This window comes from Oncorhynchus mykiss, chromosome 17, assembly GCF_057628025.1.
Source record: "Oncorhynchus mykiss isolate SJ-2025 chromosome 17, ASM5762802v1, whole genome shotgun sequence".
NCBI classification, from domain to species: Eukaryota; Metazoa; Chordata; class Actinopteri; order Salmoniformes; family Salmonidae; genus Oncorhynchus; species Oncorhynchus mykiss.
Window position 1 is genome coordinate 16,216,899 of NC_143038.1, and position 22,714 is coordinate 16,239,612.

Here is a 22,714-nt window from a genome sequence, read left to right on the forward strand (position 1 = left end):
GGGCTCCACTGTTATTATTCTATGAAGAACCGCCTTTGTCTAATATTGTATCATATTTTTCAACATCAGATACATTGCCTTTGACTTCGGAAAATGTTTTCAGTCAACAAGATTATTTGTCCGTGCTCGTTGACTCTGACCTTTGTCAGAACAAAGACAGAGATGTATTTATCATGGACAATATATTCCTATATACATTTATAGAAACTAGGGCTGTCCCTGACTAAAAAATCTTGATCAACCGAGAGTCCTCTGTTGTTTCGACCAATCAATTGGTCGACATTTTTAAACGTGTATTTTTCCATATTTTAAACGTGTATTTTTCCTTTTTTAATATCAACTATATGTAGCTTGTCTGATGCTTTAAGTACACTGTTTGATCAAATAATTGAGACACACAAATCACTCAAAGAAAAAAAAACTGTGCCGCCCTCCTCCCTCTGCTGCTGGCCTTTGCAGATAATAGGCTACAGCAGGGGTCGGCGACCTTTTCCATTTGGAGTGCCAATTTATGTTATCATTTCTACCGTTCTGCGTGCCAGTTAGAATGATCAATTATTATCAATTATCAAAACAAACGGTTTCATTTAATTTATAAAAAAGTCTTCATATCTCAAAATATTTGCCATGTGGTTCATCTAAGTTCTATCTAAATGAATATTAAACAAATCTAAAAGTAACTTCTATTGCCATTGCCAACTCTGTAAAAAATAGCCTACATAAAGCCAACAAATAATAACATTGCTGCCTGCAGGTAGAAAATATCCTGATCAGCGCACTCTCAAAGGTTGTTTTTTTTTGCCATCATTGTAAGCCTGCCACACACACTATACAATACATTTATAAAAAATTTAGAATGAGTGGGATTTTTTGTCACAACCCGGCTCATGGGAAGTGACAGAGCTTTTATAGGACCATGGCACAAATAGTATTTAGTATTTAGTTTTCATGCTAGTGAGGGCCGAGAATCCACTCTGACATAGGTACGTGGTTGCAAAGGGCGTCAGTGTCTTAACAGCGAGATTTGCCAAGACAGGACGCTCTGAGCACAGCCCAATCAAGAAATCTGGCAGTGGCTTCTGATTTAAGTAACATTTTCACAGAACTGCTTGTTGCAATTTTGATGAGGCTCTCTTGTTCAGATATCAGTAAGTGGACTAGAGGCAGGGCATGAACGGGATAACGAATCCAGTTGTTTGTCATCCGTTTCGGGAAAGTACCTGCGTAATTGCGCACTCAACTCACTCAGGTGCTTCTCTATATCACATGTTAAATTGTCCGTAAGCTTGAGTTCATTTGCACACAAAATGCATATAGTGATGGAAAGACCTGTGTGTTGTCCTTGTTAATGCAGACAGAGAAAAGCTCCAACATCATTATCATACCCTCAATTTTGTCCCGCACATTGAATATAGTTGCGGATTGTCCCTGTAATCCTAGATTCAGATCATTCAGGTGAGAAAAAACATCACCCATAGAGGCCAGTCGTGTGAGAAACTCGTCTGACCGCTTGCATTGATGACAAGTGAAAATTGTGGTCAGTAAAGAACTTTAAGCTCGTCTCTCAATTTTTTTAAAGTGTCAACTTTGTCCCTTGATAACCAGCACACTTCTGTATGTTGTAAAGGCATTACATGGTCGATTGCCATATCCATTGCATAGTGCAGAAAAAACACGAGAGTTCAGGAGCCTTGCTTTAACAATGTTAACCATTTTCACTGCACTATCCAACACGTCTTTCCAGCTGTCAGGCATTCCCTTGGCAGCAAGAGCCTCTGGGTGGATGCTGCAGTGTACCCAAGTGGTTTCGGGAGCAAATGCTTGCACGCGCTTTACCACTCCACTATGTCTCCCTGTCATGGCTTTTGCGCCATCAGTACAGATACCAACATGAGCAGCAGCTACGTTTGGCTACAGACGGACTGTTAGTGGAATTCCCACGAGAGAGTAACGGTTAATGTGATTGGATGTTAATTATTTGACTTGGCTACCTGTATTTGACATTGTGTTGTTCTTTTGCTGAACACTAGATGGTTTAATTTGATTTTTGGCAGTGAAGCGAGGCTTCTCAGGCAAAATACAAATGTCACCGTTGGGCTGTTTGAAAATGTGAAGAAAAAAAAATATATTTATTATTATTTAAAAAAGATTATATCACCTTTTTTATTTGGCGTACCCCCGATGGCATTGCGTACCCCAGTTTGGGAATACCTATACTAGGCTATCAACTGGATCCAGGCCCGATGCTCGCGCTAGCAAACTTGCAACATTTTCTAAATTATTCTGGGCCCTCAGAGTTTCTTGCGCCAGTGAACTTGGGACAGACAGACACAGCTGTAAGCTATTTGTGCAAGGGATAAGAAGTAATTAGGTATTTTAAGATGTTTGCACTGGATCAGAAGATTACGTTTTTCCCTTTCATGCTGAGGGATTCGATCGAAAGGGAGAGAGCTGGAAATATTTTTCAAATATGTTGAGGAACCATTGTCATTATCAATAAAAACACACCTTTACTCACTGTTTGAGGTGAAGAATAAATAACTTTGAGAAGCTCCACAACTAGAGAGGCGCAGCGGTCTAAGGCACTGCATCTCGGTGCAAGGGGCGTCACTGCAGTCCCTGGGTTCGAATCCAGGCTGCATCACATCCGGCTGTGATTGGGAGTCCCATAGGGCGGCGCACAATTGGCCCGGGTTTGGCTGGGGTAGGCCGTCATTGTAAATAAGAATTTGTTCTTAACTGACTTGCCTAGTTAAATAAAGGTAAAATAAAAAATGTGATGGTGAGTTAAGACAATCAGACATTTTTTCTCACATGTAGGATAGGTTGTGAGCTCTGCAAACAAAATAACTTGTCCCCTCCGACGATGAGAACGGTAAACAACTGTAATAATGATATATTGAATCCATTAACAGAAATGACTGTAACCAAACAAACATTATAGATTAGAAATTGAGAATTAACGGTAAATGTACTACTCTGCTGATGATCTATGTAAATGGGGATTGTGCGCGAAATGTCAGGAAAGAGACATTGTGCATCTTAGCCACACTCCCTTTCTTGGATCGCCGCGGCCTCTGCATATTCCACTAAGACATGCGTGAATCAGACAGGTGTCTTGTATGCCATGAAAAATATATATATATATTCGCGACTGCTCCGCTCAAAAAATCCCGTCTGACCAACAGCCTATCGACCAAACAATCGAACAGTTAACTAAATGGCGTCAGCCCTGGTAGAAACATACCTAGGTGTTCAAACATTTCGAATTATACCAATCTTTATTGTTGCCATCTAGTATAGCAATCACCATCTACTGTCTGGTTTAAAGGTGTCTCCCAGATTCCACACTACTGTGTCTTCTCGGTTGTGATTTTGTTTTCCGGAACCTTCCAGGTTTGAAATCCCAGAGCCAAAGCCCACAGAGGCAGACCAGATGGCCATAGAGAACGGAGACCAACCTCTCAGCGCCGAACTCAAACGATTTCGCAAGGAGTTTGTCCAGCCAGTCCAACTCCGGTACCTCTCCACACCTCCCAATTTACCATACCTAATTCCAGAGGATGTGTTCATTAGGGACTGTAACAGAACATGTGACAGCAAAAAGGTTGAGGTAGCCCCTGTCTGTGTTTCATTTTGGTGCCTAATGAACATGACCTAGGGGTCAACAAAACATCCTGGTTTCCTTGTGATCCTTATGGTGCCACATGGAGGGTAGTCTGTCCTGATTAGCAGAGAAAGGTTTCAAACTGTTTCAATGCTGGGTTGAAACAGAAGCATGCACTTTTTTTTATATACAGTGCATTCGGAAAGTATTCAGAACCCTTCCCCTTTTCCACATTTTGTTACATTACAGCCTTATTCATTACAGCCTTTTTTATCCTCGTCAATTTACACGATACCCCATAATGACAAAGCGAAAACAGTACATTTTTTATTTTTTGCAAATTAATTTAAAAAAAATGTTTAAACAGATGCCTTATTTACATAAGTATTCATAGCCTTTGCTATGAGACGTGAAATTGTGCTCAGGTGCACCATGTTTCCATTGATCATCCTTGAGATGTTTCTACAACTTGATTGAGGTCCACCAGTGGTAAATTCAATTGATTGGACATGATTTTGAAAGGCACACACTTGTCTATATAAGGTCCCACAGTTGACAGTAAATGTCAGAGCAAAAACCAAGCCATGAGGTCGAAATAATTGTCTGTAGAGCTCAGAGACAGGATTGTGTCGAGGCACAGATTTGGGGAAGGTTACTAAAACATGTCTGCAGCATTGAAGGTTCCCAAGAACAGTGGCCTCCATCATTCTTAAATTGAGGAAGTTTGGAACCACCAAGACACTCTTCTTAGAGCTGGCTGCCTGGCCAAACTGAGCAATCTGGGGAGAAGGGCCTTGGTCGGGGAGGTGACCAAGAACTTGATGGTCACTCTGACAACGCTCCAGAGTTCCTCTGTGGAGATGGGAGAACCTTCCAGAAGGACAACCATCTCTGCAGCACTCCACCAATCAGGCCTTTATGGTAGAGTGGCCAGGCGAAAGACACTCATCAGTAAAAGGCACATGACAGCCCTCTCAGACCATGAAGGACTCAGACCACCCTTGATGAAAACCTGCTCCAGAGTGCTCAGGACCTCAGACTAGTGTGAAGGTTCACCTTCCAGCAGGCCAACGACCCAAAGCACACAGCCAAGACAACACAGGAGTGGTTTTGGGACAAGTCTCTGAATGTCCTTGAGTGGCCCAGCCAGAGACCAGACTTGAACCCGATCGAAGATCTCTGGAGATACTTGACAATAGCTGTGCAGTGACGCTCCCCATCCAACCTGACAGAGCTTGAGAGGATCTGCAGAGAAGAATGTGAGCAACTCCCCAAATACAGGTGTCCCAAGCTTGTAGCGTCATACCCAAGAAGTCTCGAGGCTATAATTGCTGCCAAAAATGCTTCAAGAAAGTACTGAGTAAAGGGTCTGAATTCTTATGTAAATGTTATATTTTTGTTTACAATTTTTTATAAATGTGCAAACATTTCTAAAAACCTGTTTTTGCTATGAAAAACAATTGTGGACAAAGTCCAGGGGTATGAATACTTTCCGAATGCATTGTAAATATTTTTTTGTAAATATATATAACTTTTTAATGCAAATATTTCACTACTTTATTATGTTCCACTAACCCTGCCACCCCTCCCCTAATTGGAGTAAACTAATGGACAACAATACTCAGGCTTCACTTCAGGTTATACATACTACATAGATTTCACGGACAATAGATTTTACGTTATCTTTTTTGTTGGTTTTTAGTCCCAGCCTTCAGCTACCCTCAACCCTTCCCATCTCTCTCTGAAGAACATGCAGCTGCCATATATATTTCTAGCTGCCATATATATTTTCCAGCATGCACTCTTTGTAGTTCTCAATCTGGTGCTTTCTTGTCTCTTATCAGTTAACTCATCTCTTTCCCAGTATTTTAGGAGTGGGTTCAAGTTGCTAATCCAGGGTCAGATTTATTTAGTTTTTAGGTCAGGATTTGTAGTTAGCGGTCTCTTGCTGGTCCGTAACTGCTATCTAACTGGTTTTGACCCACCCTCTCTTCCTGCAGAGTACTGAATGTATGTCGCCACTGGGTGGAGCACCACTTCTATGACTTTGAGCGGGACTGCCAGTTACTGAAGCGTCTGGAGGAGTTCATTGCATTGGTGCGAGGTATGTGTGGATACATCGGGGCAAGGACTTTCTCTTCTCCTCCCGTTGCATATCCTCTCTTTTTGTCTTGTATTTTTCTATTTTCTTCTAATTTAGTGTATTTTTTTTCTCCTCCTTCACTTCTCTTCTCTGAGTGACAATCTCCCTCTCTGTGACCCCTCCCAGGCAAGGCCATGAAGAAGTGGGTGGAGTCCATCACCAAGATCATCCAGAGGAAGAAGCAGGCGCAGGCCAACGGGCCCAGCCACAACATCACCTTCGAGACCTCGCCGCCACCCATCGAGTGGCACCTCAGTAAGCCGGGCCAGACAGACCAGTTTGACCTCATGACCCTCCACCCAATTGAGATCGCCCGGCAGCTCACACTGCTCGAGTCCGACTTCTACAGGTAGGCCTACAGGACCGTATGGCCGTCCACGCAAGTGTTTTTTTTTTACTCCCATTCCTTTTTGTTCCTGTCCAGTACTAAGGCAACTCAATTTGTCACTGGCTTGATTACTTGGATCAGCTGTGTAAGTGTTGTCCTAGAGCAAAAATGTGACCCACCACCTGGATTCGGTCTTATGTAGCAACATTTGAAATAGTGTATTTTACATTGGATAAAAGTACAGACTCCGAGCTAGAAATATGGATATCGTACACTCCAGCTGAGGAACATTGAGAAAGTAATTCTGCTTTGAAAGTTGATAAACTGGTAACCCCACTTTTGAGAAAATGGCCCTTGAATGATTTGGTACACCTACTTGGAGAGCTCTTCTTTGTCTACACGCATTCAGCATTGTTCACACCCTCTTAAGCCTTAGCCCAACCCATCTAAGGATTCACATTTGAGGCCATGTGCTAAACTGAGTGAGAAGTGTAGTAAACAACAAAGTATTTCAAGACTAAAAGTGCTAAAAGTAGTAGCCTACAATAAGTAAAAGCTCCAGGAAAAAATACACTTCATCTAGTCCTTGTCCAATATCCTAATTTGGCTTTGGTGCAGGCCATGTTTTTCTTTACCATCTCTGGTAAACACACACTATATCAAATAAAATCAAAGTTTATTTGTCACATGTACAGGATACAGAAGGTGTAAATGGTACTATGAAATGGTTACTTGCATATTTGCAAGTAGTATAAAAAACAGATAGTGTCCAGATAAAAATATAGTGTCAATATTTGATCATTTATTATATGATGCTTACCCAGACACAATTGATAGGCCATGTGAAAGAAATGCTATATCCACCCCCCAGCCACATCTAGCTAAGTGGATGGGCCACTATTGTCTAGACGTACACATGTTCATGAAATACAACAGATGGCCGTAAAATACAACAGATGGCTAGGTAGCGAGCTAACATTAAGCTATAACTAGCAATGTAAATCGTTTTCTGATTCAAATAATATTACTACAGATCATACACGTAACGTCAGCAAGCTAACAATCGCTAGCTAGCTAACAGTACGCTTTAACTTGCAATGAAAATTTCTTTCTGACAAAATTAGAAACTTATAATATCTGAAAATGACTCTTACATGGATGAAATCTTCACGGCAGACTGGAACCATTTAACTCCGTTTTATTTGTAGCTACATCTTTTTTGGCCAGCGTTGTGTTAAGTCACTCCGGTTCACACTGTGTGCAGAAAGTAGCCCATCACAACTTTTTCCAACTGATCTGTCGATAGCGCCTGCTAAATTCAGGGCATCAATGTTGTTGAGAAAAGTAGCAAAACTTTTGTAGTTCTCAATGGCTAATGTTAAAACTTTCAAAGTCCGGCGCAGTAGAAAGGACTATCAATACATACTAAAGAGTTCACGTTATAGAGAGAAGCCTGCTACATGGCAGACCAAACCAAACTCATCTCCCGGCATGTCCAGCCCACCCATCTCAGCCAATCATGGCTAGCGGGAAGGTTCCTGGCTTTTTCCGTGGCTAAACCAACTAGGCTTGTAATTTTAACAATTTAATTTGTATTTACAGATGGAATATACATTTTCTATTAAGGCACATGAAAGTTCACATGTTCCAGAAGGTATTTCTGCCCAAAAACACATTTTGATAAAAAGTAAAAGACGTTCAAATGCCTCTCCTGTGAAGTAGTGATGTGCGACATACGCCTAGCTTCCTGAAACGGGGCACACGTGCTGTATTTGTTGCCTTAATCCCAGGTGGGGAGTGAAGGGTGGAGGTGTTCCACTTCATTTAGTCCCCTAAATACCCGGTTATTATTTGTTATCAATTTTGTTATATAATTTCATGTAATTAGAAAGTTCTCAGTGGTAATAGGACGAACAACTGTAGTTTGGGATGTTCTTTCGGGATTCTTATCTTTGCAGTTGCACCCAGATCCTCCTAAGAGGTCGGTTACATTGGAAGATACTCCTTCATGGACATTTCAATTGATATTCTTATGGCTAAGTGATCAATTTTTTTCCCAGTGAATAAAATTGAGTTCATGATTCGTCACACTTGATGCAGTCTTCACTTTGGATCCAACTCTTGTCTGAATGTGTTTCTATGTTTTCCCATTTTGTCAGATTAAAGTTGTTTAGTACAATAGAGGACACATGCGCACAATTCTTCTCACATATACTGACACACACACGAACGTGCAGCACCAGAGAGGGGACGCAGGGACACACTTCCCCCTCTGACGTCGCTGGGCCTGTGGGAACAGCTAGGGTGGGCCGTACCCAAGGTTATCCCCTCACCTCTTTCCCACGCTCCGGGGTGAAGTTTCCCCTAGGTGCAGATCTATGATCAGCTTCATCTCTCCCTATATTAACCGTAACCGTTAGTGGGGAAAATTCAAAACTGACCCAAGATCAGCATCTATGGGTAACTCAATGTATGTACTGTAAGAATATCAATTGAAATGTCCATGGAGCTGGTCCTCATTAATAGTACCTAATAGTAGGTCACTTCATTACTCCCTATGTGTTTACTATACAAGCATCTGATTTACCTAACTTTGTTGTTGAAGGATAAAAACATGAGTTACAAAACGCATTCACAGGGTTGGTTAACTCTTAAGGTTCCTCGGGTCTCCACCAAATTAGGTAAATCCGCTTTTAGTTTTAATGGATCCCACTGCTGGAACAATTTACAGATCTCATTAAAACTGGATGTTCTGGTGCTGCTCGGATGTTGATTGAAAACCTAGTAGCTGAGAAATGTAACTGTTTATGATTGTTTATTTTCGTTTTGCATATTTAATATATATATATATTAATATATATTTTTAACACATTTACGCACATGTAGTTTTAAATGTGTATATTGATGTGTATTGTGTACACAGGGCTCCCCTGGAAAAGAGGCCCTTGGTCTCAGTACAGACTACCTGTTAAAATAAAAACATTCACCCTACTCCATTTCCTACGACGAGATCACAACACATCGGCTCGGTGACCCAAAAATGGTCGCCGGTATTGTCTGAAAATCACAGAAAGCTCCCTTTGCTGCCAAGACTGGAATCGGTAGAAGTTTGCACCTGACCACTGACAGTCAGATTTTTTTATTTATTTGTCATTTAACTAATAATGGTGGTCCTCTGTGGCTCACATAGTGAGGCTTCAATTCCTGCTGGGATCACATAAACATACAGTATAGTGCCTGCATACATTTTTTGTAAGTCGCTTTGGATAATGGCATAGAATAGTTAGGGTATATGGTAATCTCCTCCTACATATTTGGTTTGGAGAATTATTGACCTCTCTCTGACCTATATCTACAGGGCGGTGCAGCCATCAGAGCTGGTGGGCAGCGTGTGGACGAAGGAGGACAAGGAGCTGAACTCTCCCAACCTTCTGCGCATGATCCGCCACACCACCAACCTCACGTTGTGGTTCGAAAAGTAAGAGCGTCAATTTAGTTTTTTGGCAGCACAAAGAAGCGGTCCTCATGTGAAATGTGACCATGATACTCCTTACACTTGCAGTGTTGACCAAGCATTTTCTATGATCAATTTATGTCATGATAAAGTAAATTATGTAGCTGTTATGTAGCTCAATGTATACTGAACAAAAATATAAACAAGTATAGTGTTGGTCCCATCATAAGCTGAAATAAAAGATCCCAGAAATGTTCCATAAGCACAAAAAGCTTATTTCTTCTCAGATGTTGTGCACTAATGAGTTTACATCCCGGTTAGTGAGCATTTCTCATTTGCCTAGATAATCCATCCACCTGACAGGTGTGGCATATCAAGGAGCTGATTAAACAGCATGATCATTACACAGGTGCACCTTGTGCTGGGGACAATAGGCCACTCTAAAACATACAGTTTTGTCACACAATGCCACAGATGTCTGAAGTTTTGAGGGAGCATGCAATTGGCAGGCTTGACCATAAGCCACGTCCAATGACATTTTATAGAATTTGTCAGTATGTCCAACCGGCCTCCCAACCGCTAACCACGAAAGCCCCTCCACATTTAGGGTTTCTTCACCTGCGGGATCGTCTGAGACCAGCCATCCGGACAGCTGATAAAACTGAGCAGTATTTCTGTCTGTAATAAAGCCCTTTTGTGGGGGAAAACTAATTCTGATTGTCTGTGCCTGGCTCCCCAGACAGTGAGCTTGACTCCCAAGTGGGTGGGCCTTTGCCTCCCAGGCCCAACCATGGCTGTGCCCACTCATGTGATATCCATAGATTAGGGCCTAATGAATTTGTTTCAATCGACTGATTTCCTTATAGGAACTGTAACTCAGTAAAATAGTTGAAATTGTTGCATGTTTTGTTTTTATATTTTTGTTCAGTATAGTTATGTCATGTCCTTTGCATAAAGGTGTTATGAATGCTTTATGTAGGTGGCAGAATTTCACCCTAAATAAGGCTGTGATTACTCCTATCCTCCCTGTCTTGATTCTAAAGGTGAAAAGGAAGGAAACATTTGGGACTGTTCTTTGTGTATGAGCTGCTAATCCCTGTCTGATTTTACACCAGGCTTGATATCTCCAGAGACTTCCTGATTAGTTTTCAGGGACAACTGAATTGGTTGAGTGAAATGTGTCCTTACACTGACTTAATAGCTCACCATGTTACCAAATGAGGACTAACAGGTCAATGTTATGTTACTAATTAAACACATTTGGGAGCATTAAAATGTACCAGTGCTTATTTTCTTGCCCCCACTTACCTTACGACAGCTGTGGAAGTTATTGACCGAACTATGCTGACCTGAGTCATGTTTATTAGGGCTTGCAGCAGAAAACTTTTTGCCGTTCAAAACAAAAATGTGTGTTTCTTGTTGGACAAATCCAGGTAGTCCCTCCATGTTTGTCAGTTGTCCGTTTGGTGCCTAATGAACACAGCGTTGGCCCCTGGGTTTAAATAGCATTTGTTTTCTATGTACTATGTTCTACACCAGGTGTATCGTAGAGACGGAGAACCTGGAAGAGCGGGCAGCGGTGGTGGCGCGTATCATCGAGATCCTGCAGGTGTTCCAGGAGCTCAACAACTTCAATGGCGTGCTGGAGGTGGTCAGCGCCATGAACTCTTCGCCTGTCTACCGGCTAGACCACACCTTCGAGGTGAGGAAGGCCGGAGGGGTTCTTTCTGCAAGATTCTTTGGTGGTGGTGTTAGGAAATAGTACCAAGACAGTGTTATCACAGTATCTGGCATTGCATGAATCCAATGAAAATTGCGGTACCAAATAAATGCCTAGTGTTTGAGTATTGAAATGAGTACGTCTCTACGCATCTGTAGGACGAAATATATATACTTGTTTTGACTGAACTTCTGCCCCCTTTCCAGCAAATTCCAAGCCGACAGCGGAAGATTCTGGAGGAGGCCCACGAACTGAGCGAGGACCACTACAAGAAGTACCTGGCAAAACTACGCTCCATCAACCCCCCCTGTGTCCCCTTCTTTGGTATGTTCTAGTGTTTCTCAACCTATTTGATACCAGGGACCAGGAAGCTATGCCCTCTTTTGTGTCAGGGACTCACAAATAATGTACAGTTTTTTTTTTATTTGGTATACAGCAGTACTGTGTGTCTAAGACAATTTTCCCCTCGGGAACTTTGAAGTTGATCCTGTCCTGTTCTATCCGAAGCTAGGGTTTTTCTTCTTTGGAGGACCACTTACATTAAAACTAGTGTTGGTTAACCATCTCGGGGACCGGCCAGCAACATTCCACAGACCGGTGCCAGTCCATGGACATCATCGCTCTGCTCTCTCATGTCTTTTCTTTCTCTCTCCTCAGGGATTTACTTGACGAACATCCTGAAGACGGAGGAAGGCAACCCTGACTTCCTGAAGAGGCATGGCAAGGAGCTGATCAACTTCAGCAAGCGACGGAAAGTGGCCGAGATCACCGGGGAGATCCAGCAGTACCAGAACCAGCCCTACTGCTTACGGGTGGAGAGCGATATCCGGGTGAGGAGCGAAAACAATGATGTCATACGTTCCGTTGAAGTCGGCTCCCACTATATGGCCAGCCGGCATAGTCAACATTTTTTGTAGAAATTGTAATAATTCCGGCTTTGCAGCATGGTCCGACCCATTGATGTTTCACAAACACCATTTAGTTACATGGAATATGAATGGGTGTAAATATGAGTAACACATGGAAGTAATATAAAACATTATTGGACTGTTTCCTTTTCACAATTTCAGCTCTACAGTTACCATGTACAGTTGACAGTTTGCCAAGTCATAGCAACCTATTCGTTTTTGATTAGATATACATTTAGTGGTGATCCCTAGCTTCAACTTTAGTCTCATTGACATCAGTGCATGACTAAGTGAAAATTCGACGTAAGTGGAAGGTAGGATTCACCACTTAGTAGAGAGTTACTGCCACTCAGCTCCTGACATGTACTATTTGGTTATTCATCCAATTGTCCCCAATCACCCACACCCTTGTCTATCGTCATTAGGACAGCAATGTATATTTCACGATGGATCTTTCTTTCCATCTTTCTGACGACTCCCTCTCCTTTGTGTATCACAGAAGTTCTTTGAAAACCTCAATCCAATGGAGGACAAGGCAGAGAAGGAGTTTGCTGACTATCTGTTCAACAAGTCGCTGGAGATCGAGCCTCGGAATGCCCGGTCGTTGCCTCGATTTGTAAGTGTCTTGTTCCTCTCCGATCTTACGGTTCGGTTCACATGATTATCCTCTCTCGGACTCCCTATGCAGTTTGATCAGTTGTTGTATTTCAAAAAAATGTGTCAGAATGGACATTGGATCTTCATGAGTTCAGATGAAAAATACTTTTTCTCCACTATTGTTATTATTATTTATTTTTTACATTTTAGTCATTTAGCAGACTCTCTTGCCCCGAGCGACTTACAGTAGTGAATGCATATTTTTAGTAGTGGCCCCCCGTGGGAATCGAACCTACAACCCTGACATTGCAATTGCCATGCTCTACCAACTGGGACCAGACTGGGCCACACTTAAGCATGTATACTCTTAAGCAGTGGCGTCTCGTGAAATGTCCAACAAATGGGGCTGTTGTCAATACGTTGCCAACTGACAATAAGTAGCTGACAAATAACGCTTACGTAAGTCCACATTTCCAAACGGAATGAGTTGGCTACTGTAAATGTTCAACTTCAACTTATTTGCTAGACTCACAAGCATATGGGAATACAGTAACAGACAAAAACTTGTGTCGTCTAGTTTTAGCTAACGTCATGGCTCGTTTGACAGTGTCATCTTCTGTGTCTGAGCTCACTTCATACCTGACAACAGTCCAGTGTTTTTGGAGATCGTCGCCATCCGGTGTTCAGAGTTATAACTGAAAACCAGGGGCTCTTTGGATAGGTTCAGTAAGAGCAGCTAAAATCCTATGATAATCAAATTGTATTGGTCACATACACATGTTTAGCAGATGTTATTGCGGGTGTAGGGAAATGCTTGTAAAATGTTCTAAGGACTAGAAGCGAGGCAGCCCTCTGGCTCTGTTTTTTTAGGTTCCGCAAGGCGTATAGGGATCGCTTTGAATTGCATTGAATGAGGTGGCTTGAGAAGCTCTCTGGAACGCTGGAATTACGCTGCCGATTACAGCAGCACATTTTCTTTTTGAAAACTCGATTTGTAATCTAAATGCAGCTATTTATATCCCCAAACTTGATATTATTACAATATTTTATCATTATATACATTTTTGTAAATCCATTTTTATCTCATTGCTGCCAGGTGGGGCGGCGTCCGAGCGCCCTCTATGGACGCAACGCCCCTGCTATTAAGGTAGAAAAAAGACTGACAATTTGTCAGCAGAATTGATACCTAGAACAATTACAGGTAACTGCCAAAATAAAGGAAACACTTGAGGAAATGAAGGATATAAAGTATATTGACAACAGTTTCTTCCGCACAGGTGTTCCTGAGCTAATTAAGCAATTAACATCCCATCATGCTTAGGGTCATGTATAAAAAAAATCCCAGTTGCCCATTTTGGCTACCATGGCTAGAAGAAGAGATTGGTGACTTTGAAAGAGGTGTCTCAAAGGTGCATAGAGGGTTTAAAGTGTGTGTGTCAGCCACCAGATCTCACCCAATTGAACACTTGTGGTAGATTCTGAAGTGTCACCTGAGTCAGCGTTTTCCACCACCGTCAACAAAACAGCAAATTATGGAATTTCTCGTGGAAGAATGGTGTCACATCCCTCCGATAAAGTTCTAAACCCTTGTACAAGCATGCTAAGGCGTATTGAAGCTGTTCTGAAGGCTTGTGGTGGCCCAACGCCCTATTAAGACACTTTATGTTGGTTTATGTATGTTGATGTATATTTTGGCAGTTACCTATAGGTAACACACTAACCAGATCGTTCCCCAATCTTCCGACATTAATTTATCAGTTAACTACCAGATAGAAAAGAACCAGCAGCACTTGAGGGCTGAAGGTCTACAGTTGAGAAGCCTTGACATTATATTGTTGCCCTGACCCCTCCTTCACCTCTCTTCTCCCCCTCTCTCTCCCTTTCTCCTTCCAGCCCAAGAAGTACAACTGCCCGCTCAAGTCGCCCGGCGTGCGCCCGTCCTCGGTGCGCCCAGGCACCATGCGCCACCCGACGCCACTGCAGAACGAGCCACGCAAGATCAGCTACAGCCGCATCCCTGACAGCGAGATGGAGAGCGCCGCCTCTGCGCCCAACTCGCCGCGCACGCCCCTCACGCCGCCGCCGGCCTCGGCCGCCTCCAGCTCCACAGACATCGGCAGCGTGTTCGACTCGCCCCAGGGCCCCTCCAGCCCCTTCCACTCCAGTAGGTGGTCCTTCAAGCCGGACGGGGGAGCAGCTTGGGTGGGGATCGCGGCGGAAGGGAGGGGAGGTTGGGTGGGTGGGAGCACAGCTAGAGCTTATAGAGAAAGTGTTTGAGAGTTTGAATTTAATGCTTCCTTCCTCCCCTTGAAGAAATCACTGAGCTAAAGTAAGTGATTAGCTAGGTGAATGCAACGTGTTCCACTTCTTAGCTTTCACCAATCCAGTCATGTCAGATCAGTGATTACTCCAAGGAAGGAAGGAAGGAAGGAAGGAAGAATGCATGCAAGACCAGTCAGAGTGCAATTGAGTGTTATCACTTTGAAATGTTTGGCGCCGACATGGATAATGCCAGTATTCCAATTGATTTACAGTATATTGTTCTGAGCACAGCCAAAGGGAACACAACCTCTTGTCCTAAAGATACTAACCCATTTTACATTACCCTGTAACTCACATTATACCAGTAACTTTCCCATTTTCAGAACTCCGTTGTAACAAGGCGTGTGTGTGGGGGGGGTAATGACACCCGCAGTCCTTTCAGAATTGTGAACAGTGAATACATTAACGGGTTAATGGGTGATAGGTCGAGTGGTCCGAAATGAAACTGGTCCATCCACATCAGTCTCTCCTCCTCTCAGGGCCTTTTCTCTCTTTTCTCTCCTCCTGCCTCTCCCTCCGTCCAGACTGCGACAGCATCTTTGCCCCGGTCTCTTTACCACACGGCCCACGTTAGTATGACCCTCTCAAAGCCAGCCTACCTGTTGTCAGTGAATCCCCCCCCACACCCCAACCAAGCAACTACATCAACTCGCCCCCCCCCCCGTCTCTCATTCATTCTGACCCTCTCAAGCCCAACTTGCCTCTCCCTACCTGCATGCAACTGACATCCACCTCATTGCTCCCATCTCCGCCCACTGTTGCGCCTGTCTGTCTCCATGGCAACGAACGCTAGTCTGTGTGTGCGTTTCGTAGCTCCAAGTAGACATTGCCCACGGGTACAGCTCTAGGATCAGTTTACCTCTCTGAATACCGACCCTAACCAGGCTACTAACCAGTTAAACTGACCCTAGATCAGTGTCACCCCCTTCTGTTCTCCTGTCCTGACTTCATTGTCACTGTGGGGTTTTGCTCTAAGCATCCTTGTACAATATCACTCTGTGGTGTGTAGTTAGTTATTGAAGTTGGTCATTGCCTCGAACATAATACTTTAGGGGTGTTGTTTGCATACCCTTCCCGAAAGGAGAGTGTCTATTACCCATCCGTTCCTCATCCTCTATTCTAAATGTTTTCAATGCTTGTTTTTGCTCCATTCTTCGTGGGCCTGAATGTCTGGAGATATTGTCTGATTTAAGACCTAGGAAACAGTCAAGTGCCAAGCAAAAGAGAGAACCCCCCCCCCAGACACTCAGTTGCCCATCCCTGAGTTGTAGAGCCCTGTATGGGATGAATTTGGGGAATTGGGGTTAAATATGTGTAATTACTCTCTTCCTGTAAGACTTCATTTGAGTTCTTGATTTCCTTCTATTCCAGGGTCCTCCTCAGTTTCTTCCATGGTGAGTCTCCACAGGAGCACTGAAGACGCCACCGTCCCCCCGCCTGTGCCCCCTCGCAGACGCCCCGAATCCGCCCCCGCTGAATCTTCCCCTTCGAAGGTGACTCTATATTGACATGTTTGCTACCTAAAGTTGTTCTGAGACTGTACCATTAGGAGGATTCTCAATTGATTTATTCAAGAGTGTAGATGTGGAATGCTAAATATCCAATGAAACACAACTAAGTTGCGCTGTCAGTTATTTGCTAGAGATTTAGATGACAATTTTGAGTTTGTCGAATTGTTCTCCCACACTCTTCATAACGTTTGCTTCTCCTTCTTTCTCCTTTTCCACCTCTCACATTCCAGATGATGTCCAAGCACTTGGACAGCCCCCCCGCCATCCCTCCACGGCAGCCCACCACCACCAAGGTCTACTCGCCGCGCTACTCGCTCTCGACTGAGCGTACCTCCTTATCGGAGCCGCCTGACAGCCCACCCACACTGCCACCGCGGGAGCCCGTGAGAACGCCGGACGTCTTCTCCAGCTCCAACAGCCCCCTGCACCTGCAGCCACCCCCGCAGGGCCGCATCCGCAGCAGCGAACCCACGCTGAGCCAAACCTTCTTCCCTCCCTCGCCGTTCGGCCCGCTCACCCCGCCACCACCCCCGACTCCCTCGCCCTCGCTGGGGCCGCGCAAGCACCTACCATCCCCGCCCTTACCACTGCTGGGGCCCGGTGGCCCAGACTGCTGCGGCGACTCAGCCCTCCTCCCTCCGGGGGGTGCAGCTGGCCCCCCTGTGCCCCCCCGCCAGAGCACCAGCAGCGCTGCTGCCCAAGCCATCCCCAAGCTCCCCCCCAAAACGTACAAAAGGGAGTCGGTGTCATACCCGTCCCTTGCGCATCGAGACGGCCCGCCCCTGCTGGAGAATGCCAACCCCTTTTAAAAAGACTTGTGTATGTGATCTGGGGGAAATTATTGAACACTAAAGACTTGGACAAAAAACAACATTAATTGTGATGTTGACTTTGAGAAGAAAAAAAAGACAATACCAGTGTAGATTCTTAGCTACCTGGAAAAATAATCATGTGCCCTTATAAAAAAAATACTTAAACGAAAGATGATTGTCCTTTTTCATTCGTGCAGACCATTTGGAGATTCCCTATAAAAATCATTTCGGGGGGGGGGGGTCTTACTGTTTTGTTTTATTGTATGTGTTTGTTTGTTTGTACAGTATGTTGTTTGTCATCGTCCAATGTTTATTTCATTTTTATTTTTTAAGTGAATCGATTGCAGCATTACTTGTCTATGAGCTCGGTGGCCTACCCATGCACATACAGCTTGAACCGTAGTAAACCATGAACCAGGACCACACAAGTCCACCGCACGCTGGAGGACGGGACGATAAAGACTGCAGCCCAGTTTGATCAGACTCCAGGAGAAATCCACAAACTTAATAGTGTTTTAACTCCCTGTGTATGGGCTAAACGATCTACCAAAGTGGCCCATATTGACCAGAGACGGACCAGAGAGGACTCTAGCTATCACGGTGTTGCAAACCCATTCAACTCGCCCATAACAAATGTCTGTCGTTCAATCCACCTCACTCAGATGGAAAAAGGGACTTGGGAAATCATGTTGTTAGATAGTTTTTAAGGCTTAGAGACTCAGTCCGGAGCTAGCTTTTTTTTTTTTTGTGCCAGTAGATCGACCAGAGTACCATGATTTAAGGCAGGGTTTCCCAACCTCGGTCCTGGGTGCGTGTTTAGTTGTTTTTGCCCCAGCACTACACAGTTGATTCAAATAATCAAAGCTTGATGATGAGTTTGTTAATTGAATCAGATGTGTAGTGTTAGGGCAAAAAAAATACATGTGGGGGGGTCCAGTACTGAGTTTGGAAAACCCTGATTTAAGGTACCCATCCACACCAAAGAGGTACTTTTCAAGAAACACAAGAAGTGATTGTTCTTAAGTTTGTGTTAGTACTTTTATGTTCTGATTCATTTCTGCCAATGAGTATGTAAAGATAATTACGATTTGACTTCTTTAAACAAGGGAATAAAAGTGTTTCTACCACTCTATGCAGTAGGTCCGCTATGAAACTAGTGAAGAGCTGGCTACGGTCCTGAATGCCCAGTTAGAATATATTTGTTTAATGATTCCCTTCCTTCAAAATGGTCACTGATCTGACTGAAGCTAATCGAGTTATGTACTGGAGACCTTGCTCTATCGGTAACAAAGAGTCTGTATGGAAATGTAGTTGCTAATTGTTTACCTCAAACTTCAGCTTGTGTATATGCCCCATACATGCAAGACTCATTTTAAGGTTTACATTTGTCATTTAGCAGACACTCTTATCCAGAGCAACTTACAGTAGTGAGTGCATATGTTTTTCGTACTGGTCCCCCGTGGGACTCGAACTCACAACCTTGGCATTACAAGCGCCGTGCTCTATCAAATGAGCCACGTTACAATTTCTTAACTCATGAAACCACACAATCCTTAGTTTTAGACTACAATATGATTTTGCTCATGGGTGTCAGGAGATAAGCCCCTTTCTGTCCAATGAGGTCATTTCTGGGCACGGTTCGATTTACACAGGCAATATTTCTGTCAATTCAGGGGACCCCTTTTGACTCAAGTGCACCAGGCAAACGTTCCGTATAACCCCATTTTAAAAGGAAGGATGAAGGGATGCCTTTTTAAAGCATCCAAAAAGGGCCATAGCAAAATGCAGTTGAATTGCTGGCGCTACCTAGATGGCTAAATATGAATGACTAGCCACAACAAATTGTCTTTGTCCTTATTTTGCTTGATCATGAATACAATACTTTTAATCACAGGTAGACCACACTCCAGTCAAATGTTACCAACTCACTATGGAATGGTCATATATTAACAGTACATCTTGAGTACACCACATTTTAATTAAGAGAACAATATCCTGTGACTGGCAATAGTTTATGTATGTAAAATCAAACTATTTGGTTTATTTGAAGAAGTGCAAGTGTTCCACCTTCAGGTTATACTATGGTTTGTTCCCTAGGGTCAAAATGTGGGCTGTGAGTCACCCAAATGGCACCCCATTCCAGACACAGCGCACTGCTTTTGATGAGCCCGAAGTACCCTGGTCAAAAGTAGTGTACTATATAGATTCCATTTGGGACACACCCAATAGCCTAAAGTAATTAACCTGGGTTTGTCGTCTTCATTGTAATCATTCTTGGCTATTCTCCCAGGTTTCTTCCCAACGGACAAAGTGCCATAGGGTCATCCTGTCAGTTGCTTCCAAAAACATGTTCTTTTTCTGGCCCATACACTATGTAATGGCTGGAGTTTGAGAATCATAGAAATCGAATGACTAGAACATGCAGTCACATTCAAGTCACGTCCCGCGATGGGTCAACTGACGGCAATATCAGTGTACCAATATCTAGGAAAGTAATAATGACCTTTTAAGGAAAGTTACTTGAATTTAGAGACCAGGTTGTATGTGTGTACTGTATGTATGTGATCATCTCATTGACAGTGAGTCTGGTGTTTACCAGCAATACTGTGAAAAAGCCTCGGCAATAGAGACCTCTTTAACCCACAACACGTTGATGCAGTGTCAGAAACAATAATTGTGCCACATCGGTAATAAACTTATACTTACTGACCATGACTTCCAAGCGTTTAAGTCGAGACTGCAGCAGTGAGATATGCAGTCAGGTCAAATTAGATGAGTAAAGGAATTTGTTTCACTGCTATGTTGAGTTAGATTGTCAATAGATACTCATATTTCACTGTCATGTTAAACTACATACACACACAAGGTTAGGAATACCCATTTAGCCATTAGTCAAATGGGAAGCTTAGGGGATAATTGGTTGACTGATTAATGTTAGAGTTGTAAGTGAAGATCCTGACTCGGTGCAGCTGGTCACCTAGAGACTGTAGCTAATATGTGTGATTTGAGTGTTTCTGATAGTATTGATTACGAAGTTTCAGGAGGAACCTTTAATCATGCGACACCTCCCGTGTACAACAGGAGTCTTTCTAAGCAGTAACTTCCGGGCTCAACCTTCCATCGTCTTGCCCAATCAGGCTTCCTGCACAATGGGGGTGACGACTCACACCCTGTCGTAAATTAAAGGAGAGGAGAGAGAAACATCCCTCTCCAAATTTCACTGAGAAATGTGCTTTGTCTACACAGAGGTTTCCCGCCTGATCTCTTAACACGTTCTAAAGTGAATACTGGAAAAAATATTCCTAACAGAGAATGTGGGGAATGGTCAGTGGAAAATTTGAAAACTAATGTCATATTGGTTTTTATTTTGTGATATTAAGTGTTATAAAGGAAATACTGTAACTTGGAAAGTATATACACTACATGTACAAAGTCTCCATCCTTTACGTTGAGCATGAAATATGAACAATTAGGAATGTTTTTTTGTTAAGATATGAATGTGATTTTAGGAACCATGAGATCAGATAATTTGTGTCCTATAAACTTTGCACATTAAGTAGCCAAGCCCCTAGTGAGGTCAGAGAGCGTGTCAGCCTGACGGAACCATCCCTTTCGATCAGAGTGCATAAAAGGATTGGTAAAGAAACAACAGCGAGATCAGAAAAGCATGAAGCGGGAGCTTACACGCTTAAAATGGTTGGAACTTTGAACCTCAACACGAGGTGAAGAAAGTAAACTCACCTCCGAGACCAGAACATCGCCAGGCTGCAGCTGCACGTGTAAAGTGGTTTGAACCCTGAATACCAACACAAGAGGAGAAGACAACTCAACTCTCGGACAATCACTGGTACGGCAGATTAGCTGTCCTAAGAAAGTATCTAGAAAAGTGAATTTAAGTGGGACCATTCTACTATTCAAACCAACGTATTCTACTACTCATCACCACAGAACCATCTACACAGCTGGCTAGCCTATCTTCAAGTAAGCTTCAGGAGCAAATGGAAAGTAGAATAAACTCTGTAGGTCTGTTCAGGACTACACGACAAGTTTAACGGGCAGAGGAGCGTAACAATAGAAGAGACGGATGAACGACCTCTTGGACAATCGGAGCCTTACAAGCGTGCCGCGAAAAGGCCCAACAGTGAACCAAGACATGGACACGTACATTCATGATTTCTTACTCCAAACGGGTGGCAGTTTGTGTTCAAAGTATATGATTACTGTGAGATTAGTTTCTAAAATGTATCACGATAAATGTCAAATTTTTCTCTCTTCCCCTCCATCTCCTTTTGTGAAAAGCAACCATATTGTGTCAGTCCGCTAGGGACCTTTTCCTAATGTATTAAGTGTGTATGTTTATCCTCTGTTATCATTTAGTTATCTAGTAAATAAACAATTAAACCAATTTGTGTAGTACTGAATCATAAGTAAGGTTACGACTGTTCAGAATGATGATATGATGCGAAGTTATGATTAATACATCAACTGTTTTATGGATGTGATAGGTAAAAAGACCTTTAGAGTTTAATTTGGGAGATGGTAACTCTAAACAACCACTCTTATGGTGCCCCAAATCCTAATGAGTTCATTGTTAGATGATTAATTTAATAGATGATTCAATAACAATCATCAGATTAATGAAAGTAAAGTCACGACAACAACTATGGCACTGTCAGCAGGTTCAACACAGTCTGCAATTGGGGGCTGATCCAGCCGGGAGGCCAGCTACCAACCTCAGTCCACGGCCGGGGGCTGGCCACTCATACCATACTCTATCTGCTACCACCCCGTTTGTCAGATGGCAAGAAGCCAAACTAGTGAAATTTGGTTTCCCGTAATGATATTACATCACGATGACCTTGGTTTATCTGGAATGACGCAACTAGTCTGTCTGTCCCTCTTGCCAACCCCCACCCCCACCCATACCTCAATCCTGAAAATATAAATAATAGGTTCCCTTAACCGAGCTTGCTCGTTGTGCTGGGTTGGCAGAAATAGAACTTTCTGACCAATGGAATGCTTTATAAAGGGAAAACTCCCCCAACATGGCATGCTGGGTGAGCTGAATTGACACACAAAAAGTATTGCTAACACAGATAGATGATTCTGACACAGACAGCACTAAGTGATAATCAGGTACATGGGAGTTCTGTATTTCTCACCAAACAAAATGTTTAGCCTGTTTTAAGAGCATTTTAAGTGTCTAAACATGTGTTATGAACAAGTTCCACAGACATGACTAACAGAAATGGAATAGTGTGTCCCTGAACAAAGGGGGGGTCAAAATCAAAAGTAACAGTATCTGGTGTGGC

At 43.2% G+C, this 22,714-nt stretch overlaps 1 protein-coding gene across 8 annotated transcripts in view; it reads left to right on the forward strand.

The window, feature by feature from the left end:
- LOC110493792 (son of sevenless homolog 1) overlaps positions 1-18,534 on the forward strand; it is a 74,507-nt gene extending 55,973 nt beyond the window's left edge. For 4 of the 8 annotated variants that reach the window (XM_036949778.2, XM_090204924.1, XM_090204925.1 and 1 more), the window contains 12 exons: positions 3,397-3,519; positions 5,608-5,711; positions 5,877-6,099; positions 9,437-9,556; positions 11,072-11,234; positions 11,459-11,576; positions 11,910-12,082; positions 12,660-12,776; positions 14,651-14,921; positions 15,604-15,648; positions 16,451-16,572; positions 16,821-18,534. In XM_036949778.2, the coding sequence (XP_036805673.1) occupies positions 3,397-3,519; positions 5,608-5,711; positions 5,877-6,099; positions 9,437-9,556; positions 11,072-11,234; positions 11,459-11,576; positions 11,910-12,082; positions 12,660-12,776; positions 14,651-14,921; positions 15,604-15,648; positions 16,451-16,572; positions 16,821-17,399 (2,158 nt within the window). In that variant the 3' untranslated portion in view covers positions 17,400-18,534. The remainder of the gene's footprint in view (positions 1-3,396; positions 3,520-5,607; positions 5,712-5,876; positions 6,100-9,436; positions 9,557-11,071; positions 11,235-11,458; positions 11,577-11,909; positions 12,083-12,659; positions 12,777-14,650; positions 14,922-15,603; positions 15,649-16,450; positions 16,573-16,820) is intronic. The other 4 variants (XM_036949779.2, XM_090204927.1, XM_090204928.1 and 1 more) reach the window with 1 other exon arrangement.
- Positions 18,535-22,714: the final 4,180 nt, after the last annotated feature.